The sequence below is a fragment of the Palaemon carinicauda genome, chromosome 4 (assembly GCF_036898095.1).
Source record: "Palaemon carinicauda isolate YSFRI2023 chromosome 4, ASM3689809v2, whole genome shotgun sequence".
In the NCBI taxonomy this organism is placed as follows: domain Eukaryota; kingdom Metazoa; phylum Arthropoda; class Malacostraca; order Decapoda; family Palaemonidae; genus Palaemon; species Palaemon carinicauda.
The window spans coordinates 33,866,277-33,892,818 of record NC_090728.1 but is presented as its reverse complement, the minus strand read 5'-3'; the positions used below and the strand labels follow the sequence as shown (position 1 = coordinate 33,892,818).

The 26,542-nt window shown below is 43.2% G+C and overlaps 1 protein-coding gene across 1 annotated transcript in view; it reads right to left on the bottom strand.

The window, feature by feature from the left end:
* Positions 1 to 2,212: 2,212 nt before the first annotated feature.
* LOC137639887 (GDP-L-fucose synthase-like) overlaps positions 2,213 to 26,542 on the bottom strand; it is a 73,643-nt gene continuing 49,313 nt past the window's right edge. The window contains exons 6-7 of the mRNA XM_068372150.1: positions 13,852 to 13,999; positions 2,213 to 4,283 (exon numbers count right to left, since the gene is read on the bottom strand). Coding sequence (XP_068228251.1) covers positions 4,048 to 4,283; positions 13,852 to 13,999 — 384 coding nt within the window. The 3' untranslated portion in view covers positions 2,213 to 4,047. The remainder of the gene's footprint in view (positions 4,284 to 13,851; positions 14,000 to 26,542) is intronic.

Here is a 26,542-nt window from a genome sequence, read left to right as displayed (position 1 = left end):
GGTGCGCAGTGGAAACCACACTGGGTTGCGGAGGTTGACGCACCGCGTCAAAACAAAGCAACTCTGACGGTTGTTGAACATCCAGAACGTCAACAGCAACCTCCGTGCGTCGCTAACGTCAACATGCGGCTGGCAGATCACACTGGAACGCATGGGTGGAGGAACTCTCTCAACTGGTGTGCGTGAGAAGGTTACCTCAGCGTCCACAGGACGCACAACCGATCGCGTGGAGGGTTGTAGGCTAGGTACTGCACTAGCTGGTACGGCAGCAACCTTCTCCGCACGAAAGTCCTGCATCAGAGACGTAAGTTTAGACTGCATGTCTTGCAGTAGAGACCACTTAGGGTCTACGGGAGCAGGTGCGGCGACAGACAGTGTTACTGTCTGAAGCGGTACCGCTTTGCCTCTCTTAGGCGGTGAGCAGTCATCGGATGACGGCAACGAGTCCGAACTGACCCAGTGGCTACAACCGGGCCGTTGGACTTGTGCTGAAGGGACCGATTTACGTTTTAACGGTCGCGAGACCTTGGTCCAAAGTTTCTTGCGAGAAACACCTTCAGAAGACGAGGTATAAATGGGCTCTCTCGTCTTAGTTAGGTAGGAGCGATCTTGGGTAGATACGCCCGATACCACGGAGGGAACGACTGTTCGCTGATTAAAGCCTCTCGAACCCATGCGTCGTACGACATTGCTTCTCCCCTGGACTTGGGAGCTTGCAAGAGGTCCCGGACTAGGAGGACGACAGGCACGAACAGACGAACCCTCAAGCGCAACACTGTCCACAACACTATCACTTGGCACTTTAGCACTTCCCACTGCACTTTGGCACTTAAGCTCCTTCACATCCGCCAAGAGCTGATTACGGTCACTAGCAAGGGACTCAACTCTCTCACCCAGAGCCTGGATGGCACGCATCATATCAGCCATCGATGGTTCCTGAGTGCTAGGAGTGGGGTTAGGAGCAACCACTACAGGGGAAGGAATAGGTTGTGGGGCATGAGGAGAGGATATATCAATAGAACGAGAAGAACTTCTCCTAACTCTATCTCTCTCTAGCCTACGTGTGTACTTTTGAAATTCGATAAAATCGAATTCCGAAAGGCCAACGCACTCCTCACACCGATCTTCCAATTGACAGGTTTTATCCCGACAATTGGAACAAACAGTGTGAGGGTCGATAGAAGCCTTCGGAAGACGCCTAGAACAGTCCCTAGCATTGCATTTCCTAAATTTGGGGACTTGTGAAGGGTCAGCCATTTTGAATTGGTCAAGGGAAATTCCAAAAAACGATCAAAAAGTCATCAACAAAGAATCCGATATCAAAAAGAGTTCAAGGAGTTGTGTGAAGAAAAACCCTGCACAGCGAAAGCTCAAAACTAGAATATAGTACTTCACCAATTAGATGTGAAAAACTCCAGTTTAGCAACAGCGAGTAAAGTACGTCTTGTCAACACCTCGACAGAGAGAAAATTGAGTCTTTGTTTACATGAGAGCTGGGTATCTGGTCGACAGATGGCGCTGTTGGGCACACCCGCAACCTGTGTAGCGATCGCTGGCGAGTTTTTCCGTAGAGTTGTCTGTCGAGCAACAGAGTTGCAGCTATATAATCACCGGCTAAGTTAAATATTGAAAAAGTCTTGTACATTAGTAAAAAAATACTGAGATACTTAAATTAATGTCTAATCTTCATGACATCCATTTGATTCTGTTACCTTCTATACAGAAACCCTTTTATATAAAAAGTGATATAAACAAAGAACAATAGACAGGTAAACAAGATTTTAAACAAAATATTTCTAAACTCAAATTCCCTTTCGGTAACACAGAACTAAAAGGGGCTCAAGAACTAGTATATACTCAACTTTTTACAATTTTGTGCTAGTAAAGACAGTACAAAACACATCAAACACTATATTTCTACGTGTTTAATGTGAAAAATGGTTTAAAAAATCCATATCATACTCTAAAAGACAACAGAATGGAATGAGAAAATATATCCAGTTATATCACAATAAAACAGTCACAATTTTAAATCATTCTTCAGATATAAAGCCGAAAGGAATAGTGTCGGAGAATTCATTTATATGATGGTAAAAATAAACCTTTTAGGAACTTCAAATTTTTATTTTTCTTCCTCTGAATATTTACAATATGACAGATGACTATGTCACTCATATTCAAGAACAAATTGTCCTTTCATTATTTTTTCAAAAATTTCAATGTCGACTTTATCAGCATGTACAAATAAAGCCTCATATTGCAACTACAATTTATGACCATCATTATATATAGTACAATATAGCTTGATTATGCAAATATATAAATAGTGTTCAACTTTCAAGGTGTTAAATCTTAGGTATACAATGAGGCACTTAACACATACATCATATAAAACATACTGAAAATCTGACATTCTGGAGAAATTTAAGTACTACAACCATATTGTACTAATCTTTTTATACCTACTGTATAGCATGCTGAGCAAATATTTCTTTCTTGAAAGAGCTATAATTTCTAAGATATAATTTCCTTACATACCTTTTGACAATGGTGAAAATCATAATTTCTATTGTAAAACAAGTAGGACTTAACATTTGATTCCATAATACGATGCCCATTTTATCTTGAACACTGCAGTAAAATAAAAAATGGAAAAAAAAAAACTTTAAAACTGGAAAATAATAGTAGTTAATTGATGAAAAAATGGATCAAATATCTAATCCTAAATTTCTTTTCTGCAATAAAATCTGTGGCATCTGATCTCAGTGTTTTAAAAGAAAATACTACTAACAATATTTTAAAAAATTATAAATATCAGTAAAATGACTATACAGCTTATCAATATAACTTCAGTTCATAAGTAATTTTATTCTATTCAGCCTTAACATTCTGCCTTAAAATATATCACCAACAAGTATAAATATCTGTAAACTGCATTGGACTAAAATATCCAAAGTATGTATTTTCTTTGATTTAACTGTTTGTTAACTGCATGATCTTTCTAACAATATCATATGTTAGTTAACTGGCATTATGTTGGATAAATAATTCCTAATGTTGCTCATTGGAAATTCGGAAACCTCAAAAATATATCACATGTATAATATAAAATCTTAAATCTTACCTAGCTTATACTGTAATATGTACATTAATTATATGTTTTAGTTATTCTTCAGACTCCAGCTTAAGTTCAATGTATAGATCAGTTCTGATTTATAATTAGTATTGAAGAGCCTGCAACTATACCTCCCTTAACTTCTATTTAAAACTACAGTATTCCTACTTTCTCTGGACTGTTTCGAGGTCCCAATGAAAATTCGCTTGCCAAGATCAAAGGCTTATATTCTTATATATTTTTTTTATAGATGGGATGACCTATATTGGAAAGTCTGCCAACCTAAGATAAATTATAAATTTAATGGTCAGTTCCTCAAGCCTTTACTAGACACACCAGACCAAAGATAACTCTGGCATGCATTTTGAGGTGCAATGCACTGTTTTGGGTTTCATTTACAAAATAGTATAATTATGATATATGTATACACATACAATATATAGATTGCTTCCTTTTACAGAACTTCACAAACTAATCAGATATTATTGGACAGCTGTAGTACTTTTCCTTCACCCAAAAATAGTCACTCAAAAAGAGTTATCAACTATTCTGAATGGGTGAAATGATGATACAAAAAAGTTTTGTATCATATATATATATATAAAAAGAATCATACATATGAAGCAAATCCCATTCTGTAGGGAAAAAAAATCATAATCTGTAGCTACCCTGATATGTGTATGCTAAACATTTCACTTAAACATGAACATACAAAACCAAAAATAAATTAATCATAGTTTTATCAAGATATATAAAAAAAACACTTACCTCTATGTATAACATCTAGCTTTTATCAAAATGGAAAAAAATTATTGTGACAGTTAAATATAAACCAGTGACACAATATACCACTCGTAATCATTCAATTTTATATAAAAAAAAGGTAAACCACACAAGATTCATACACCAAAACCCTTATGAATATGCTATGCTCATTTCCTTGCTGTGTCATAATTTGCAACAAACCAGTCTACCGTTTCTTTAATGCCATCCCGAATATTAGTGAACTGGAAATCGGGTAAATACTTTCTTAATTTGGCATTGCTAGCTGTCTTCTTGAATTGTCCATCAGCCCTTGAAGTATCAAATATAACTTCACCTTTAAAATTATAGGCATCTACAACCATTTCAGCTGCCTCCTTTATAGAAACCTCATCTTCTTCACCAACTGTAAATGGCAAAAAAAAAAAATAATATTAATGATTTGGATGGTCAACACCATAAAAAAAATGGAACATAACTTACAAGAAAAATATAACCAAACAACAAGAGATCATCATCATCATTATTATTATTATTACTTATTAAGCTAAATCCCTGGTTAGAAAAGCAGGATGCTATAACCCAAGGGGCTCCAATAGGGAAAATAGCCCAGTGAGGAAAACAAACAAGGAAGAATAAAATATTTTAAGAACAGTAACATTAAAATGAATATTTCCTATATAAAATATAAAAACTTCCAAGAAACAAGAGAAAGAGAAATAAGATAGAATAGTGCCCGAGTGTACCCTCAAGCAAGAGAACTCTAACCCAAGACACTGGAAGACCATGGTACAGATCTATGGCACTACCCAAGATTAGAGAACAATGGTTTGATTTTGGAGTGACCTTCTCCTAGAAGAGCTGCTTACCATAGCTAAGAGTCTCTTCTACACTTACCAAGAGGAAAGTGACCACTGAACTATTACAGTGCAGTAGTTAACCCCGTGGGTTACAAGGAAAAATAAACGAACATAACTGAGGTAAAGTTAAATTTATGCATATCCTATCATGATCATCTACATCCATAACACTTCCATGAAGATGACCCCAGTATTGATGCAAAAGTTGTCAAAGACCTTTGATGTTGGCTGTGTGATACATGGGCCGAGTGCTAGTCTCTCTGCAAGTTGCCTCTAGAAATTTTGCAAATCTACATTATAGATCAAAGCCTTGTAATATAATGTTCTCTTCTTTATCAGGTAGAGCCAAAAGTCTTTTCTCCACTTCTTTAGAAGTAAAGTATTAGCTGCCATGGCATTAGCTTTAGCTTTAGCTTTATCCACTAAGGATTAGGGCAAAACACAGTTGCCAGAGGAACTCTACTTCTAGCATCTCCAGAATACAACCAGAGAAGAAATGGGTGGCTTATTTGGATAATCATACATTTGAATTGGGTGACAGTGTTCCCTCTGTTCCAGAGTTTCTTAGGGCAACAAAGTTTAATGCTCAACAGACATTTTTCAATCTGGTATCTTATGTGCACTCTTGAAGTTGGAGCTGTCAGGCAATACCAGATTTCCAGTTCAGCAATGGCATAGTCGTCATGTAGACCTACTTGCGAGGCTTAATAGAACTTTGCTGAAGCAAAATATAAATCTTACCTTAAATTTAAGTTTAGCAAAGTTCTGTAAAGCTTCATAAGTTTGCTTACACAACAATATAATGCAGCTTCAAGAACAAAGCAATGTGGACATCACTTGAGTATAGAAATAAATTCTATTATTATGATTCCATTTCTTCTACAATTAAAATTATCATTAACAAAACTAGGTACTTTATATCTTGATCAAAGTAACCTGTAAAGTTCATTATAGTACTCCGTCTTTTTCCTGGTAATCTTCAATCCTATATTTTCCTGGCGATGTATTATATTAATTTTACTTTATTAAGACCTCTAATCTAATTTTAAAAAGCTGAGGATGCTGAAGTACTTTAATCATAACTGAAGTCTGTGATGCTTCAATCTATATTAGTGCTCTAAACTCGAATATATTTCCTCCAGTTTTCATACAATGTAACACTGTTGCTAAATTCTATTAATCTGAAATATAATGTTTTCATACAAAATATTGTTAGATTATTGAATAAACATTGTTTCATACCATTTTGGGGATATTCATTCACCAGTCACTGAATGTTAATAGTGTAATGCTTTAGAATGAATATGTATTTCAGAACCAGGGAATGCTTATTTGAATAAAAATGATAAATTCGAAGATAATTTGTATTTTTCCTAACCATACAAACCTTAGCTATTTACAAAGGGTTACCTTTTAGCGCAGCTGAAATGGCGAGCCATTAGTATTTAACGAGGGTGTATTACCCCCGCGCTAGTTAGCAGGGGGGTAGGGGAGTGGTAGCTAGCTACCCCTCCTCCCCCTCACACACAGGTGAATACTCACTTTCACTTAGAGGTAGGACTTGTCTTGGGGGACAGGGCTGGCAGGCAAATATGAGTAAATAGCTAAGGTTTGTATGGTTAGGAAAAATACAAATTATCTTCGAATTTGTCATTTGTTCCGTAACCGAAATACAAACCACGCTATTTACAAAGGGTGACTTACCCCTTAGGAAGGGTGGAAAGTCCCCAGCCATACTGGCTTTGGCTTTACCCGGGGACTCAGAATCCGAGTGAGTCGCACTCGAGAAAAGGAGTCCCTGCACCTCACAAGTTCCTTGCTCCGCAAGGAACCATGTGGCCTACGTAAGCTTGTGTGTGAAGGAAGAAGTGTGACCCGTCCTAGGCAGTTGACCTGGAATTCCAGAAGGAACTCTGGGTTAGGACGTTCCCAATACCACCTCGTCAGGGTATGGGGGACGCGACAGTATTGACTCAATACTCGGAACACAAGGAAGCATGGTTTACCTGCAGAGGTTCGAGGTCAGCTATGCAGAGACCAGGATGCTGCTTCCCCGTAGAGGGGATGATGAAGAAAGAAGTAAGGGCCAGACATACTTCTTTCGTTCATGCAGACTAAAACCTGATAACAATGCCCTCAACCTTCTGCTACCTGTCCAAAAAGGAGCCTGAGGTTAGACCAGCTGTTGTGTAGCCACCACAGAGCGATAGAAAACGTATCGAGACTCCTGTGGGTCACGCCCTGCAGGAAGCGGGCTGGGAAGGTCATTAGACGCTTCCAGACTCCAGCTTGTAGCACCTGCGTCACAGAGTAGTATTACTCGAAGGAGAGGGACGTTGCGATGTATCCAACATCGTGCTGTAGGGCGACGTGACGGGGGAGGGTCTGGAGACAGGTCGAGATGAATGTCCTTGAGTCCGGGCTGAAGAGGTATACTGGTGACTCTCCCCCATGTCCTCCTTGTGCTCCCAAATCGGCTGCAACTGAGGACAAACTGCAGCTGTTCCCAGCGCTAACCTCTCGATTCCTTTACTGGCAAGAAAGAGAAGGTCTTGGGACATCAGATACAGAATGGAGACTCGAAATCTTGAATGAATCGGACCGAAGGGCCGGGACCCCCATATTCTGAGTCTAGCCAACAACTCAGGAGCGAGCCTGAATGTTGCCTTCCCCTCTTCCTTAGAAAGGGGGGAGTCGTAAGAGACCAAGAGGATTGCTTACACACTGGCCGTGGCCAGAGTGAGCAGGAGACCCAAGGCGGAATACAATCCGAGGCCTGTCGTAAAGGGTCTTGAGAAGATCTCTTAAAGGACTAAAAGTCCGAGCCATGCTCCAAGTTGGAGGTCTCCTCCGACTAGGGCAGGGACGATCGTAGCTTCGCATGAGCGAGGATAGATCCAGCGGGCAGGAAAAGTTATTCCTTTAAGCCTGAAGGTCAGGGAAAGGCTGAGCGACAGGCTTCATTGCCGAAAGCGGAAAGGAGTTTCCTCCCGCCGAAAGGCAATAAGACCGTTATTGCTGGAGAAGAGGCCTCAAGGGAAGAGGTATATCTCCCACGGCCCCAACCACCTTAGACTCTTCACTTTGCCTGGGAGACCCCTGTGGATGACTATCGCAGATGACGCGACCTCCGTACCGCGACTGTAGCGGGTTGTCTCTTCTTGAGGAGGAAGCGTAGTGTCTCCAGGCATGAAGCCGAAGCGACGCCCCGGTTCGGGAGAGATGTCGCAGTGTGGTTGCTTGAGTAGTCTGCGCCGTGGGAGAAGCTCTCCCGGGAGTTCCGTCAGGGGAAGCAGAGGGTCCAGAAACCGTTCTGCGCATAGTCCCAGTGAAGCTCTCCCATTGAAAGGTTGACAGACAACCTGGTCTTGTTGAGACCCATTGTCCACAGACAAAAAGGAGGGAAGACGCAGGCGTCGAAGTTGTCCCACCATCACCGGAATGCATCTTGCCAGACTCTCGGGGTCTGAGATTGGGGGGAAGAATAGCGGAAGCTTGAGGTTCCAAGCTGTCGCGATCAGGTCCCCCAGACCAGTACTTGCTGGTTACCCAAGGTCAAAGACCCCCAGGTACACTCTCTCTACGAGGCTCTGCTCGGATAGTCTGAGAGAACATTCCCCTGCCTGGAATGAGAGAGCCGATGGTGGTATTGAGAGAATCTCAATCATCCCGGTATCTCTACTGCAAGATGTGAAGGTGTGAAAATGCGTCCCCTGCTGGTTAGAATACGCCAGAATCATGAAGTCGACGCGCACGGGGCGACTCGGCAGGAGCTGTAGGATCTGTAGAGGGGCCAGACTAAGGCCCCTAAGCCTGCCTGAATGATGGAGAGGTATCCTTCAGGTCTTGACCATAGGCCTGGACCGGAACATGACCCCCCCCCCCCCTTTCCTTTGACGAGTCCGAGAACCGCATCAAGAATGTGGGGAAAGGACGAGAATATCCACTACCATCAAGAGGCTCCATAGGTCAACACCCATTGCAGGTCTAATAGTTCCGCTGGTCCCATAGGGCCAGGGAGTCCGGTTAAACATTGCCTGAAGCCACCGGAACTTGGATCGCCCCACATGGAACTTATCCTGAGGCGACCGTTCGGACTATAGACGGGTCAATGAGGAAAGGAGAACTAGGAAACGTTCCAAGGTAGGGCTGAAAGCTCTGCTTGACTGAGAACAGGTACTGCGACTCTCCTCAGTCTTGCCACAGTCAACCGAAAGGAAGGCTCGGAGGATGTGGTAACAGAATCTGGCGTCCCCAGGTGGTCACCCATCCAAGTACCGACGTTGCTTAACCTCGCTGGACGGACGAGAAGCGGGGTTTCCAACGTGGTAAGGCCGTTGACTCAATATCATGGCCAGATACTCCAGATGTTGAGGCAGAGGAAGAGAAGGCTCCAAGCAAAATACCATGAGCCCACACTCATGGTAAGCATCCGGAAGCTTGTCCCGGCACTGAAGAAGGTCGAACCCAAGCCTACCGGAGTTGACCAGCCCTCCAAACAGCAGAGGAGGCGGAAACCTGCACCTGAGCGGCCAAGAGGAAGGCAGGGAGAGTTCTCTGGGGAAACAAACCTGCTATGCCACGGCGGGATAGCCACACTGCATCATAAGCAGGAATACTTGCAGTCTAGGCTGAATTCGATGAGCACCCTGGAAGATGGATGGAATGGAAACTGAAAGTACCCGTCCTTCCGATCCAGGGTTTAAGGAGTCCTGTCGCCTCGTTACCAGTCTGATCGATTCTGCTGGTCTACGCTGGCCGAAGTTTGTTCGACAAACTTGATCAGGGCTGAGAGGTCGACTACGGACATCCCCTCTCAGATCCTTCCTTACAAAAAAGGATCGACTGAGGGGGCCGGGGGTGAAGCCGTCGATGATCCTAAGGAAGACCTTCGCCTAAGGTATGGATCATTCTGCCCAACCGGGCAACTCTGCTGACGCTATGGCATAGAGGTTCAGAGACACTGAATTCGCTGACAGAGACAGCAGGCGCGATATCCTTGGCTGATCACAGAGATTGTGCGGGAATAGGCATCGGGAAGCTGTCATTCGGATGAGTAACCTTAAGCATCCTCCCAGCATAAAACCTGCAATCCTAGAGTTCGTGAACTCCTTTTAGGACTATGCCCCCCCCCCCGGGGGAGTCTCCCGTGCCATCTGTTCCTGACAGGAGGAAACTGCAATTGGACACCTTGTCCCAGTTGTCGTAGCCGATAACTTAGGCCGACATGGTTGGAAGAAAAGGGCGCTGGAGCCCTGCGGAGTCTGGAAGAAAGCGCCTTGGAGGAGTGAAACCGGAAGTCGATTTCCTCCGCACAGCAGCTGTCTAAGTCTCTATCCTTGGGCACAAACAAACTCTTCTCAAGGATGGAAGGGTGTCTGAGGTCGTCGACCTCCACAGATGAGACACCCGAAGGAAGCCCTCAGTCAGCGCGTCCAGATGGTACAACATCGAGCTTGTCCGCAAGTTAGATACTTAACGACGAAAGGCCAAGGTGCCTGAGCTCGAGAAGAGGAAAGTACCCCTGATCTTCCTGTAGCTCCCTTGAACCAAACCTCGGGCTGTAACCGAGGAGGGAAAGAACCTGGTAAGCTCCCAGAGGAAGGGGTAAGCAGTCACCCCTTGTCCGATGGAGAAATCTCGGACGGAAAGCTCCTCCGCCAAAAATCCTTCCAGGGAATGACGGGGAAGGGCTAACCCAGGTTCAGGAAAGAGGAGTGTTGCTCAGATCTCCCTTAAGTTTCTCCTATTCTTGCAAGTGCCATGCTCTGCGTTTACGGGGTGAGGCCGTGTTCTGGAAATACGCTCCAGAAGAACTCGCCAGGCTGGCCATGCTGCGAAAACCCCATTGGGAATCGTGGTCGCAATTGCCCTGGAGCTCGCGCGACGGAAATTCAAAGATTTTCGCGTGGGCGAACGTGGAAGCGCCCATGCGCGGTAACGCAAACGAATGTGAGCGAAGGAGCGCAGAAGGAGGGCGAGCGTGGTAGGAAGGGCGAGAGCTGGTAGTCGGCGAGCGATAACCCATAGACGAGCAATGGATACTGCAAGAAATAAGCCGACGTTTGTGTGAAGAAACACTGTAGGTTCGCGCGACGGAACACCATCCGTCCGCGCGATGGAAAAACCGTTGGTTCGCGCGTGGGCGAACATTGGAGAGCATGGGCGCGGACGCGCATCAGCGTAGACGTGCAGGCACGTGGGCGAATGGTCGCGCGGGCGCGCAGGCAAGCGGTCACGCGGGCGCGCAGGCAAGCGGTCACGCGGGCGAACGGTCGCGCGGGCGAGTGGTCGCGCAACGAGCGGTCGTGAGGGTGGGCAGGTGGATGAGCGCGAGTCCGAGGCGGCGAACGCAAGCGGTAGCGCGATGGCGAGGAAACGCGCTGCCGCGTGGGCGAGGAAGACCGCTGGCGATATGGATCAACAAGCGATCGGTGGTGAGCTGGTGAGCGCTAACAGGCAGGTTGGCGATGGCGCGTTGTGTTATGCCGACGCGATGGTCGAGCAGCATGCGCAGGTGAGCGATCGTGCGTTGGCGAGCAGTATGCGAAGGTGAGCGATCGCGAGCAGCATGTGCAGGAGGGCGATCGCGCGATGGTGATCAGCATGCGCCGGGTTGCGCGATGGTGATCAGTATGCGCAGGGTCGCGCGATGGTGATCAGCATGCCAGGGTCGCGCGATGGCGATCAGCATGCGCAGGTGGGCGGTCGCGCGATGGCGAGCAGCATCTGCAGGTGGGCGATCGCGCGATGGCGAACAGCATCCGCAGTTGAGGGTCGGGCGATGGCGATCAGCATGCGCAGGGTCGAGCGATGGTGATCAGCATCCGCAGGTGTGCGGTCGCGCGATGGCGATCAGCATCCGCAGTTGAGGGTCGCGCGATGGCGATCAGCATCCGCAGTTGAGGGTCGCGCGATGGCGATCAGCATCCGCAGTTGAGGGTCGCGCGATGGCGATCAGCATCCGCAGTTGAGGGTCGCGCGATGGCGATCAGCATCCGCAGTTGAGGGTCGCGCGATGGCGATCAGCATCCGCAGTTGAGGGTCGCGCGATGGCGATCAGCATCCGCAGTTGAGGGTCGCGCGATGGCGATCAGCATCCGCAGTTGAGGGTCGCGCGATGGCGATCAGCATCCGCAGTTGAGGGTCGCGCGATGGCGATCAGCATGCGCAGGTGAGCTAGAACCATGTTCCTTCAGAAGTGTCCGTGGGGGCAACCCTTTGCCCCGAAGGGATCGTTGTCCGCCGGGAGACTGATGTCCGTCGGCAGACCGCTGTCCGTCGGGAAGACCGTTGTCCGTCGGGAAGACCGTTGCCCGTCTGGAAGACCGTTGCCCGTCGGAAGACGAGATGAGACTGCTGTCCATCTGCACCAAGGCGGAAGATCGAGAAAAAGGAGTTGTAGGCTGCAAACGGAGATCCAAAAAGGCGCCTCAAGCACCCTTATAGGGAGATGAGAGGCCCTTACGACGAGGCGGACGGAGGGCCTTACGGCGAGGGAGGCCAACAGCAACAGCAACAGAAGAAACCTCCGAAGAGGAGTCTCTATGAGTGTACTCTCTCACGAACGAAAGAGAAACACTTCGTGGAAGAGACTGGTCAGCCAGTGACCTAAAAGGAGCAATCCTCCGAAGAGGAGCTCCTGCAGTTGCCCAGCCCCTTGAGCGAAACTGCAGGTGCGACCGCTCAGCACCAAGAGCATAGTCGCACGAAAAAAAGGCAAGAGAAGAACCCCCCAAAAGGGGAAAAACTCAAGCCTGGACAGGAAAAACTTCCCTCGGAAGGAAAGTTACCCGCCCAAGGAGGCAAGCCTCCTGAGAGTTCTAAAATGAACTGGAGAGCTGTCCGTCGTCACGGGAGTACTTCCAGTAGAAGGAGACACGCCCCTGACGAAAATACAAGGGGGGAGGCAGCAACAGCCGAATCCCCAGGAATCAACCAGACAGCTCACACCGTTGCCATATTACAGAAACGAACTAGATCGGTAACTGTAGAAAAATAAAACAAATAATATTAGTACACATTCATTCCCCCGGGAAGGCTCCGAAGAGGAATCCCGAGGGAAAGGAACAAGAATTACACAACAGGCACGTGCCCTCACAACCACTTACACTCACGGAAGGAGAGCTGTAACCAAAACAGAATTATAACAATTATAATTATGTAACTATGTAATTATGTAATTTAAAAATGAATGAATACTAAAGAAAGAACGAAAACCCCGAAAGGAATCGTTCTACAAGCTGAAAAACAAAAAACAACTACAATTAGATTCATAACTAATTGAGACAAACGTACGTCGTAGCAACCCCCCCACACGGAAAGGAAGCTACAAGGGCGTAGTAACACGTAGTAAAAGGGTGAACGACCTCAAGAGAGAGAGAGAGAAAGACATAAGTCAAACTCGATCGCCACCCATAAAATTACGCCGTGGTGGCCTAACTGCCGAGGACTCAACGTAGATATCGTACACTACACACACAAATCTGAAAAGGAAACTTACTTATTTCTATACTCAAATATATATACAAACATGAAAACATGTTTACATATATATTGAGTAAATGAAAAGTAAGCGATTAAGTAAAGACAAAACAAACAAACAAACAATGGCTGCCAAGAGAGGACCAAGACAGAGACGTCTGTCACAGTCCGAGCCAAAAGTGAAAGTGAGTATTCACCTGTGTGTGAGGGGGAGGAGGGGTAGCTAGCTACCACTCCCCTACCCCCCCGCTAACTAGCGCGGGGGTAATACACCCTCGTTAAATTCTAATGGCTCGCCATTTCAGCTGCGCTAAAAGGTAACCCTTTGTAAATAGCGTGGTTTGTATTTCGGTTACGGAACAAATTAGCTTTAACAAAGATTCCAAGATAATTATGCATGATGTACAGTACTACACATTCTAAAGAAAAATAATAAGGATTCAAAGACAATCATACCTGCTGTACAGTACTACACATTCTACAGAAAAATAATAAGGATTCAAAGACAATCATACCTGCTGTACAGTACTACACATTCTAAAGAAAAATTATCTGCAGTTTATAATGATTTTGATATGAATACCTACTGACTAGTATGAGCACACAAGGCTTTCTTCAAAATACACTTACCTGATAAAATGATTGGGTCAACTTCATCGTATTCTCTAAGTACCCATAGCATCAGCTTTGCCAAATCAATGGAATAGATAAACTGTCTCAGAGGTTTGCCCGAACCCCAAACTACAAAGGGGGTGTTATTTTCTTTAGCCATGTGAACCTGTAAATAGGAAAGATTTGTTAACAAGTAATTTCTTTTTAACTATTCTTAATACCTTTGGTTTAAAATTACATTCTTCAAATAGTTTTACTTCTTTAAAATAATTAGTCAATTAACCCTTTTACCCCCAGGCTATTTGGAAATTTCCAACCCTTAATTTTTTTCAAGCACATTTTGCAGTATATTTTTTCAAAATTGCTCTAACAACCTTAATTTTCGTCATAGAGAGGTCAGGTTGGTCTCAATTCTCTTGGAAAATGCCTGAAGTTTCTCAAAAGATTATCAAAAATATGCAAAAAAAAATTTAAATAGCAGTTTTTTGCAAGAACGTACCGGTACGTCCATGGGGGTAAAGGGATGAGTTTTGTGAAACGTACCAGTACGTCCTTTGGGGGTAAAAGGGTTAAAGCAATAACATGAAACAAATTTATGACAAAAGTTAAAAATATGTAACCTACAACAGTAATTAATACATTTTCAATTTCAGATTACAGTCTCGAAACACTAGGGAAATATTTTATATTTTGAGGGGACTTGTTGAAATACCTAATATCAATATTAATTTTCAAACAATATTGCATATACTCGTAAAGAACTTTTTCCTCAGCTAAGACAGAACATTTGGTTTCCATGAAATATATAGAATGATCAAAGTCATGGGAAATTTTGAAGCTTAAATAAAATAAAAAATTTCTGACAAGCTACAAGTTAGGCTCAGAATCTCTGGAGAAAACATTTGTTTGAAAATGGAAAAGGTCTTCAGACTAGACCAGAACTGAGTAAGAAATTTTTCTTGCACTCAAGACAGAAATCTAGTGATTTGTATATATGATGGAAATGGAAATCGAAAAAAAAAATCGTCAAGTAACTTATTTGTATATCCTACCAAAATAAGTTTCTTTATACTTTATGTCTCTCTAGGCAAGAAATTCATTTGGAAGGAAATGTACTATGGAGTGATGAGGGCTTGGGAGGAACTTGTTAGGGAAGGACGATCAAGAAGGCAGAGAATTAGATGGTGAGATAAGGTGAAGGATAATATGGAGAGAAAAAGTTTTCTGGATAATGACACCTTTCATAGAAGGTATTGGTGAAGGAGCATCAAGCAGCTGACCCCTTAATGTACGGATGATGGTGGGGAAGAAGTACAAGACTATCTTTACATTAAGTGCATGTAGTGGCCGTGAAAAATACACAAGTTAAAATTCTAATTAGGGCCAAACTCTCTGCCAATCAAAAATTGAACCTTCAACTTTCTGCAGTTAAACTGAAAATCTTTTTAATTAAATATTTATGCCATAATAAATCTTTTTTATTAAATATTTGTGCATACAATGAAGGTATAAATACGTTGGAGAGATAGACAGACAGACAGACATGAGAGAAAAAAGGTGTGCGTGTTACAATTATTTTGGATGTCTCTTAAGACTTTTTAGTCCATCTGCAGAGACTCCATTTGCTCTTTGGTAAGCATTTAGGGAGTTTTTATGATCTGGTTTAACTTATTCTTTAACTCTTTAACCATGTTACTGTTTACTACATCCTCTGGAAGTCTATTCCAAGTACTGTATTCACTATTTTGTAAGTAAAGAAATTGCCAAATTGAGTGGTGATCTTTTCAATTCCAGTTTGTATCCATTACCTCTGGCCTGATTTGTGCTAAGCGTGAATAGATTGTTGTAATCTACAATGTTATTCCTTTAAGAATTTTGAATGGCCCTATTAACTGGCCCCTTAGTCGTCGAGTGTGTAGATAAAATAAGCTTAAACCTTCCATCCTTCGTCTATATCCAAATTTAGTGTTGGAACTAGTTTGGTGACCTTAGCTTGTAATGCTTCTAGTCTCTCTATATCCTTCTGAATACTTGGAGCCCAGAATTGGACTCTGTATTCTAGATGGGGTTTTACTACAGTAGTGGTGTACAGCTGTAGCAGTGTCTTTGTTTCTGCATTTGAATTCTCTCTTTAAGTGACCTATTAGTTTTTGTGCTTTCTTTTCAGTGTTTATGCTGTTTAGTGAACTTCAAATCCTTACTGATAATAATACTGAGATTTTCCTCCTGGCCCACACTTTCTATTTCATTATCCAGCAGTGAGTAATCTGACTGTGGGTTACTTTAACCTATGTGCATGACTTTCCATTTCCTACAGTTGAAAGGCATTTGCCATTTTCTGGACCATTCTCATAGCTTCATTAGATCCTCTCTTAAGGCTTCTACGTCTTATGAGTTCGCAGCATTTATGGCTAGTATCATCGGCAAATTTGGCTATTCTACTAGTTAATCCTAAATCTGTGTCATTTAATGTAGATCAGAAATAGCAATGGACCAAAGACGGATCCTTGAGGTGCTACGCTTTTAACAGTTACCCCACTATGAAGCTTCTCCATTGATTACAACTCTCTGTTTTCTGTTTGTTAGCCAATCCTCGATCCATTCAGCTGGCTTGTTAATGATGCCTAGTGCTCTAATTCTGAACATTAATTTTTCATGAGGAACTTTGTCAAAAGTCTTTTGAAAGTCTAGGTATATGATGTCTGTTGTCCTGCTTTGGTCATAAATGCTAAGCATGTGGAAAAATTCCAAAAGATTTGTCACACATGATCTCTTTTGTCTAAAACCATTTTGGCTGTCTATCAGAAGATTGTTTACCTCTAATGTTCTACTATTGAATCTACTATTAATTGATTAAAAAATGTTGTAAGGCACAGAAGTTAGACACAGGTCTGAAGTTGCCAGGTTCTTCTTTTGGTCCATTCTTGTAGATTGGAGGAACAATGCCTAGTTTCCATCATTGTGGTGCGTTTCTTTCGTTGGCTGTCTTTCGGAACAGTTTGTAAAACTGTGGGGTTATCTCTTCTTCTAATTCTATAATCTCTCTTGGATGAATATTGTCTGGACCTGGTGCCTTAGACTTACAGAGTCCTTTTATTTGCTCTCTGACATCATCCATTGGCAAGGTGATTCTATTTAATGCATGTGGCCCTTCATAATTGATAGCTGGTTCAGGGAGGGTCGTTGATTATTCCCTAGTGAATACAGTTGTGAAATAAGCATTTATCAATTTGCCTTTTTCAAAATCATTTGATATAAGATTACCCTCTAAGACTCTTAATAGCCTAATGTTATTTTTGATTGGTTTTCTACTGTCTACATATGCAAAAAATTCTTTGGGTTTTCTTTACTAACTGAAGCCACTCTTTATAACTAGTTTATCTACTTTGGCTTAACTTCTTGTGCTCAGAAATTTCATGAATTGAAGGCTGTGAACCCATTGATTAATGTTTCCTGTCTCAACTTCTTATTGCATTGGCTATTAATCTGTTGAACCACTTAGGTTGTGGAGTTCCATTTGGTAAAATTTTTCTATGCGGTATACATTTAGCCCTTTTATCTTTATATATTTCTACAAAGGAGTTCCATTGTGTATCTATGTTCTCTGTTTCATCGTATCCTAAATTCGTGGTGTATTCCTTCAGTTTTATCCCGTTACTATGTCTGTAATCAAGCTTTTTTAGAATTTTCCTTTCTTTTAGATGAGGAAGATTTATCTGAAACATGTTATTTTCATTAGTAAAATAAATTTTTGAATATACTTACCCGATAATCATGTAGCTGTCAACTCCGTTGCCCGACAGAATTCTACGGGAGGGATACGCCAGCTATCACTATACTAGAAGGGGGTGTACTCACAAGCGCCACCTGTGGCCAGGTACTACAGTACTTGTTGTTGACGCCACCTCACTTTTTCCTCGGTCCACTGGTTCTCTATGGGGAGGAAGGGTGGGTCAATTAAATCATGATTATCGGGTAAGTATATTCAAAAATTTATTTTACTAATGAAAATAACATTTTTCAATATTAAACTTACCCGATAATCATGTAGCTGATTCACACCCAGGGGGGTGGGTGAAAAACCAGTGTACAAGACTAAAGGATAGCTAAGTATCCCGTATTTCATATAATCAGTTATCCACAATAACAATGAAATAATAAGTACCTGGTAAGGAAGTCGACTTGAACCGTTACTCTGCCTTTAATAAGATCGTCTTCCTTACTGAGCGCAGCGTTTCTCTTGGAAGGCTGAATCAACTCAAAGGTGCTAAAGTATACAGGGCTGCAACCCATACTAAAGGACCTCATCACAACCTTTAACCTCGGCGCTTCTCAAGAAAGAATTGACCACCCGCCAAATCAACAAGGATGTGGAAGGCTTCTTAGCCGACCGTACAACCCATAAAAAGTATTCAAGAGAAAGGTTAAAAGGTTATGGGATTATGGGAATGTAGTGGCTGAGCCCTCGCCTACTACTGCATTCGTTGCTACGAATGGTCCCAGGGTGTAGCAGTACTCGTAAAGAGACTGGACATCTTTGAGATAGAATGATGCGAACACTGACTTGCTTCTCCAATAGGTTGCATCCATAACACTCTGCAGAGAATGGCTCTGTTTGAAGGCCACTGAAGTAGCCACAGCTCCCACTTCATGTGTCCTTACCTTCAGCAAAGCAAGGTCTTCTTCCTTCAGATGAGAATGTGTTTCTCTAATCAGAAGCCTGAATAGTAAGAAACTGAGTTCTTAGAACTAGGAAAAGAAGGTTTCTTGATAGCACACTATAAGGCTTCTGATTGTCCTTGTAAAGGTTAAGACCTTTTTAGATAGTACCTAAGAGCTCTAACTGGGCAAAGTACTCTCTCCAGTTCATTCCCCACCAAATTGGACAGGCTTGGGATCTCGAACGACTTAGGCCAAGGACGTGAAGGAAGCTTGTTTAGCAAAAACCGAGCTGCAAGGAACATGTAGCCGTTTCAGATGTGAAAACAATGATCCTGCTGAAGGCGTGGATCTCACTTACTCTTTTAGCTGTTGTCAAGCACACGAGGAAAAGAGTTTTTAATGTGAGGTCCTAAAAAGAGGCTGATTGGAGAGGTTCAAATCTTGATGACATAAGGAACCTTAGGACAACGTCTAGATTCCAGCCTGGAGTGGACAACCGACGTTCCTTTGAGGTCTCAAAAGACCTAGGGAGGTCCTGTAGATCTTTGTTGGTGGAAAGATCCAAGCCTCTGTGGCGGAAAACCGCTGCCAACATACTTCTGTAACCCTTGATCGTAGGAGCTGAAAGTGATCTTACTTTCCTTAGATATAACAGGAAGTCAGCAATCTGGGTTACAGTGGTACTGGTTGAGAAAACTGCATTGGTCTTGTACCAGCTACGGAAGACTTCCCCTTGAGACTGATAGATTCTGAGAGTGGATGTTCTCCTTGCTTTGGCAATCGCTCTGGCTGCCTCCTTCGAAAAGCCCCTAGCTCTTGAGAGTCTTTCGAAAGTCTGAAGGCAGTCAGACGAAGAGCGTGGAGGTTCGGGTGTACCTTCTTTACGTGAGGTAGACGTAGAAGGTTCACTCCTAGAGGAAGAGTCCTGGGAATGTCGACCAGCCATTGCAGTACCTCTAAGAACCATTCTCTCGCGGGCCAGAGCGGAGCCAACCAACGTCAGCCGTGTCCCTTTGCGAGAGGAGAACTTCTGAAGTACCCTGTTGACAATCTTGAACGGCGGGAATGCATACAGGTCGAGATGGAACCAATCCAGCAGAAAAGCATCCACGTGAACTGCTGCTGGGTCTGGAATCGGAGAACAATACAATAGGAGTCTCTAGGTAATCGAGGTAGCGAACAGATCTATGGTTGGCTGACCCCACAGGGCCCAAAGTCTGCTGCAAACATTCTTGTGAAGGGTCCACTCTGTGGGGATGACCTGACCCTTCCGGCTGAGGTGATCTGCCATGACATTCATACCGCCCTGAATGAACCTCGTTACCAGCGTGAGCTTTCGATCTTTAGACCAGATGAGGAGGTCCCTTGCGATCTAGAACAACTTCACGAAAGAGTCCCTCCCTGCTTGAAGGTGTAAGCCAGGGCTGTGGTGTTGTCAGAGTCCACCTCCACCACTTTGTTAAGCTGGAGGGACTTGAAGTTTATCAAGGCCAGAAGAACCGCCAACAACTCCTGCAATTGATGTGAAGTGTCCTTTGCTCCTGATTCCATGTTCTCGATCATTCCTGTCCGTCCAAAGTCGCACCCCAGCCCGTGTCTGATGTGTCCGAGAGGAGACGGCGGTCGGGTTTCTGAACAGCCAAAGGTAGACTTCCTTGAGAAGAAAGCTGTTCTTACACCACGCGAGAGAAGACCTCCTCTCTTCGGAAACAGGAACTGAGACCGTCTCTAGCGTCATGTCCTTTATCCAGTGAGCAGCTAGATGATACTGAAGGGGGGGAGGTGGATTCTCCCTAACACGATGAACAGGGCCAGCGATGAAAGTGTCCCTGTTAGACTCATCCACTACCTGACTGAGCATTGGTTCCTTCTCAGCATGCTCTGGATGCATTCTAGGGCTTGGAAGATCCTTGGGGCCGACGGAAAAGCCCGAAAAGCTCGACTCTGAAGATCCATACCCAGGGAGACAATGGTCTGGGATGGGATGAGCTGAGACTCCTCAAAATTGACCAGGAGGCCCAGTTCCTTGGTCAGATCCATAGTCCATCTGAGAATCTCCAGACAGCGACGACTTGTGGGAGCTCTTAAAAGCCAGTCGTCTGACGGAGCCGGACACAAGATCATGGTACTGCTGCACAGTCTGTGAACTGTCAACCATGGGGAAGCGAGGAAGTACAGTGACAACCCGAAGCTGTCTAGACTGTCTGGGTCGTACAGACAACTCCTTATCGGGTTGCTGAGGTTGCCGCACTGCGTCACAACAAGTCACTTCTGCTGGTTGTTGAACGTCTTCCCAGTGACACACTGACTCCGTAAACAAAAAATCCTTTAACAAGGACTAAGCTTGGACTGCATGTTTTGCAACACAGCTCAAGGTCTATGGGAGCAGGTGTGGTAACAGACGGGGTTAGTGACTGAAGTGGAACCATTACCTTCCCTGGAAGCATGTTATGCTTAAATAAAAGTCCAAAGGAGGCTACGCAGCTAAAGGCTCCTCTCCAAATGACAGAGTCCTCAAGGGAATATCAGAAGGAGGGAGAAAAGCACTTTCTCATCTACAGGGACCATATCCGAGAAAAGTTAAGTTCTCTCAGTGAGGGTTTCAATGGTGCAAAAGCAGCAGACTAGAAGGCAACATTATGAAACTGCTTGACAGTCTAGTGAGTTGGCAACAACCAAAGATGTATGACTGAGAAGCATGCGGTAAGGTATGCAGAGCATGTTGTATGCAGAGCATGCTGTATGCAGAGCATGCTGTATGTAGAGCATGTTGTATGCAGAGCATGCTGTATGCAGAGCATGTTGTATGCAGAGCATGCTGAATGCAGAGCATGCTGTATGCAGAGCATGTTGTATGCAGAGCATGCTGTATGTAGAGCATGTTGTATGCAGAGCATGCTGAATGCAGAGCATGCTGTATGCAGAGCATGTTGTATGCAGAGCATGCTGTATGCAGAGCATGCTGTATGCAGAGCATGCTGTATGTAGAGCATGCTGTAAGGTAAGCAGAGCGTGTTGCATGGCGTTAAACATTTCTCAGAAATTCCATGACCAGTGCTAGAGTGCTTCATGCATGCTTGCATGGGGTTTTAATATCAACATAATATTTACCTTACATTCATAACTCATGATTCATTTTTGTTTTGAAGATATTTTTGCCATATTCTGCGATATTGTTAAAAATATATTGCAAGGAATACATATATATTTTTATATAAGATAAGACAAATAACCTCCATTATCATAATGTTTGTGTAGGCATACTGCAAGTTATGAAAGTAATGAGGTGTTATTATTGTCATTTGTTATTTCTCAAGTTGAGGAGAAAGTAGCAGATGCATGCGTTGAGGTGGCTGACTCATAGCATGAGGTTGCTGCCTCAACAGTTGCGCTTGCTGTAAGGTTGATGGATGCGCAGTAGCAGGTTCCTGAGGAACGAGTTGAGGTTCCTGAGGTGTGAGCTGCGAGCGTTCAGGAAGTGGTTGCGCAGAACGCAGTAATTGTCTCGCGAGTTGAGGTTCCTGAGGCGCAAGGCTAAGGTGTTGAGGTTCTCGCCTTGAGGAGGGTTGAGGTCACTGCAGCGAGAGCTGAGGAGCCTGCCTCATGGATGGGAGAGGTTGTTGTACCTCAAGAGAGTGTTGCCTCACTGGTGGAACCGCAAGTGGAAGCGGAGGAAGTAAGGTAAAAGCTTCCTGTTCCCATTGCTGAGGTTGCCTTAAGGAAGGCGGAGGTAGCTGCACACCGCTGGAAACTGGCAACTCAGTACGTGGTAAGGTATCCTGAGGAGCCTCAACATCGTACGCCTGGCAGACAGGACTGAGGTCAGGCGGAGCGATCGCAGGAGAAGGTGTAACCTTCTCCGCCTGACACTCACGCATCAGGACCGCAAGTTGTGACTGCATGGACTGCAGTAGAGTCAACTTGGGGTCGGCAGACACTAAGGTCTGCTGAGGCGAAGCCTTAACAGAAGAGATCTGTTGCGGCAGCACCTTACTCCTTTTAGGAGGTGTGCAGTCACCTGATGACTGAGGAGAGTCAGAGCTAACCCAATGACTGCATCCGGGTTGTTGAACTCTAACTTCGTACGTCTGGCATAGGTCTGGACTTTACGTTTAAGAGGTCTTGAGACCTGAGACCAGCGTTTTCTCCCCGAAATTTCTTCTGCAGACGAGCAAATTAAGGGCTCAATCGTCTGCGGGTGGGAGTGACGGTCTCTGAAAGACACGCCCGCAACCACCGAGGATACTTCTGTGCGCCGATCAAGGCCTGCCGAACCCTTTTGCCCTTCGACATTGCTTCTCCCCTGGGCTTGGGAGCTTGCAAGAGGTCCCGGACTGGGAGGACGACTGGCACGCACAGAAGTACCCTCACGCACAACACTGACACACTTTGCGCTAATCACTTATCACTTTTGATTTTCTGTTTGCACTTATTTCACTGAACTCGAAACTTTAAGTGGTTTGTACCTGAAACACGCAATTCTATCCTTTCTCAAAAGTTAGTAATTGCGAAAACAGAATTACAATGTAACAGAAAAATCTAATGAAAGATAAATAATTCAGTGGCTGGAAAGAGACTAAACACTAGATCAAATAAACTACGTTTAAAATCTCTCACCGCATAAAGCTTGAGAACAAGAAAAAACTCTAGAAACGTTTACCTTCTTCCCCTAAAGAGACTAGGGAGAAGAGCAAAAACGATAACAACGTTACTCGCTTGAACGAAACGTTTATCCTCCTCTTTCTCCCTCCGTCTCTATCTCTCTCTCTCTATCTCTCTCTCTCTCTCTCTCTCTCTCTCTCTCTTGACTTAGAACCTGAGAGAAGAGCCCAATCATATATATCGTTAAAACATATTATTGTTAAAGGAAAAAACTGAAATATTTCCCAATTTATTAGAATTAAAACCATTAAGTTAAGAAAGAATGAACAAAACGCTAGACACGGTTACTCTTACTGCAACGTGACACCGTGAACATTCTCTCTCTATCGTGACGATAGAGCGCAAGTTGAACGTTCTGAACGTCAACAACTGCAGAGACAAAACAAAACGTTAGTTCAACTTTGAAAACAGTACGAGACTATCAAAGAAATTCTTTCAAAAACATTAAAGTAAAATATGTTAACAGGTAAAACCGAAATGACGGGCTCAATGTTAATTAACTTCGGTACCAAGAAAAGACCGCCTACTATTAGGAAAGGTCGAATATAAACAAATATAAAAATTAATTTTAATAAGTTTATAATAAAAGGAAGTTAATCGAAGAGGCCTATAAAAGGCGGAGAGATATAAAATAAATCTATAACTTTTGTTAAGCAAAATTAAGAAAGAGAGTCTATACTCTCTTAGACACCAACACTTCCGTCTAAGGGAAGGGTCGGCCATTTAAAGGTGAAAGAGAGTTCATACTCTCTTCGTCACCATAAATTAATTCCAAAAGCTAACTAAGCTAATATAGAAGTTTCTAGTATAGCGAATAGCTGCAAATTTTAGAGAAATACTTCACCAAACCGTGAACAATACTCCAAAATCATAAGCGTATCCAAGAACGTCTTGCCGGAAGCACGACAGAGGAAAAAGTGAGGTGGCGTCAACAACAAGTACTGTAGTACCTGGCCACAGGTGGCGCTTGTGAGTACACCCCCTTCTAGTATAGTGATAGCTGGCGTATCCCTCCCGTAGAATTCTGTCGGGCAACGGAGTTGACAGCTACATGATTATCGGGTAAGTTTAATATTGAAAACTAGCTATTTTGTGATCACTTTTGCCAATAATTTTGTCTACTGAAACACTAGATACTAATCTTCTTCTGCTGTTAGCTTAATACCTAGTATGTTGTTTCCCATGGTTGGTTTATCGACCCACTGATGGAGGGACTCATTGTTGACAAATTCTAGTAGCCTATGTCCCTCTGTCTTTTATGTAGAATTTAGTGTCCCAGTTTACTGCTGTATTGAAGTCTCCCATTAGGACTGCTAGCTTATTGTTAACTCCTTGTCCAAGTAAATACAGCTCTTCATCCTATTCTTTGTCTGATGTGGTGCTCTGTATATTACTAATATGGACAAGTTTTTCCAATGGTGTTAATATTTGCGCCTGTCATTTCACATTTAGTTTATAATTTAATTTCTATAGTTTAAGTGATTTCTAACAGAGCATTACCCCTTTACCTTTTTTGATAAGGCAATCCTTCTTGAAAAGCTTGAAACCTGGGATTTCATAGTCTCAGATAAAATCCTTTGTTTTCTTCAATCCAGGTCTCAGTAATGCCTATGACATCTAACTCGCTAGTTATTATTGCCCTGAAGTTTTCCATTGTGTTTCTAACTAAGCATTGAATTGTGCCACTCTGAGGAAATTTTCTATCTTTTTTTTTTTTTTCTCTGTGGCTTGGCTAGTTTCCCTGATTTACTGCTGTTTTAGTTTTACTTTTACCTGCATTATCCAAGTTTTCTGCCAAATTTCCTCTATTTATTGTTGGAGGATCTTCTAAGGGTCTAGTTTGTTCTTGGGCTACTATGGTTAAGTAATTGTACTGACCGAGATTAAATTGGTTTCCGTATTCTCTCTTGCCATCTTCACTAAAGTTTATTCCATCTCTTTTGTATAATTTTCTCTTGCTGTAGAACGTGTCCCAAAGATCTATAAATTTAACTTTATTTTTCTGGCATGTGACTTAAGCCTTTCGTTTATCCCCATGGCCTTACTGAGAGTGAAGTGGCTGACACTGAGTCTTGGGAGAATACCTATAACTATAGTATTACTGGTCTTGTTTCTACTCGTTACAACAGATTTTTCTAGCTGTTCAACCAAAGGTTCTATTTGGCAAGCAGTATCCTTTCTTAGGAATGGGTCATTTCCAGTTGCCTGAACAATAACAGTGGTCTTCTTGTTCTCTGTTTTAGTTTTAATAACTACTACTTCTATCTTCTGTGCGTTGTCACCCGGATAGGACCTGACCTTTCTCCTCTTTTCAGGCCAAAGTGTAGTCCTTTACCATAGCCTCTCCAATTAACAACATTTTATCTTCCTCTGCTAGAGGGGATGAATCTGTTTTTGGTGGTAATTATATTTCTAGAATGTTGTTTAGTTTTCTTGGCTTTAGCTACCCTTCCTCTAGTGAGATTCATGAACTCTGTTTTTGTTGATTATTTTCTCTCTAAGTTCTGTCCTTGATTTTACATTATTATGTATTTTTTGGATACTAATCCCCTTTTATACCACATCATCTATGACTTCTTTGTTCCTTATTTCTAACTGTTGGAACTTGGACATGATCTCTATCAACTGTTTTCTTAGTTCTTAGTTTTCATTTTACAATTTTTCTATTTCCTGATCCTGTTGACAGAACAGGCATGCACGTACACTATTACGTTGCAGGTTTACAGAGCACCCTTTTTTGAAGTCTACAAACCATTTGTTTATTTGGGATTTTGCACATTTGTGCTTTAACTTCAGTTTCACACTCATTTCTAATTTCTCTGTGATATTGTCTACTGCATATCTATTTGGAAATCTCTGCTAATAACTTCTATAATTATTACCATTGTGATCACTAGTGTAAAAAGGGAGGCGGGTGTCTGATAGTTACCCACCTGCTGCCACATCCGCTTAATCCTGGGTAACTTTCCATTTTTTTTCCCTAACCTCCCATAAGTGCTCCTAAACCAACAGTCAGTCTCCTTAACATTGGCCTGTCCCTAACGTGCCATAGCTCCTAACTGAGCAGCAAAAGCCAGAAGCCTGTTTACTCGCTAGGATTGACAGCAGGCGGCTAGAGATTACTGGATTTCCGGACATCCAAGAACAACCAGACTCTTAGGTACTCCCAATATTACCAAGAAGCAGCAACTGGGTTTATTCATTGGCCAGTGTCCTTGAACATACGTGTACAATATACATACTGGTATTTATTTTGTGTTTTGAAGATTATGTGGTTGCGGTGAGTTTTAGTTTTAAGTTTTGTTTGTGTTTTTCAAGGGGTATTTGAATGTTTTTATTTACAGTAGGTTAAGATTGTAATTATAAGTGTGGTTGTTTTTTATGT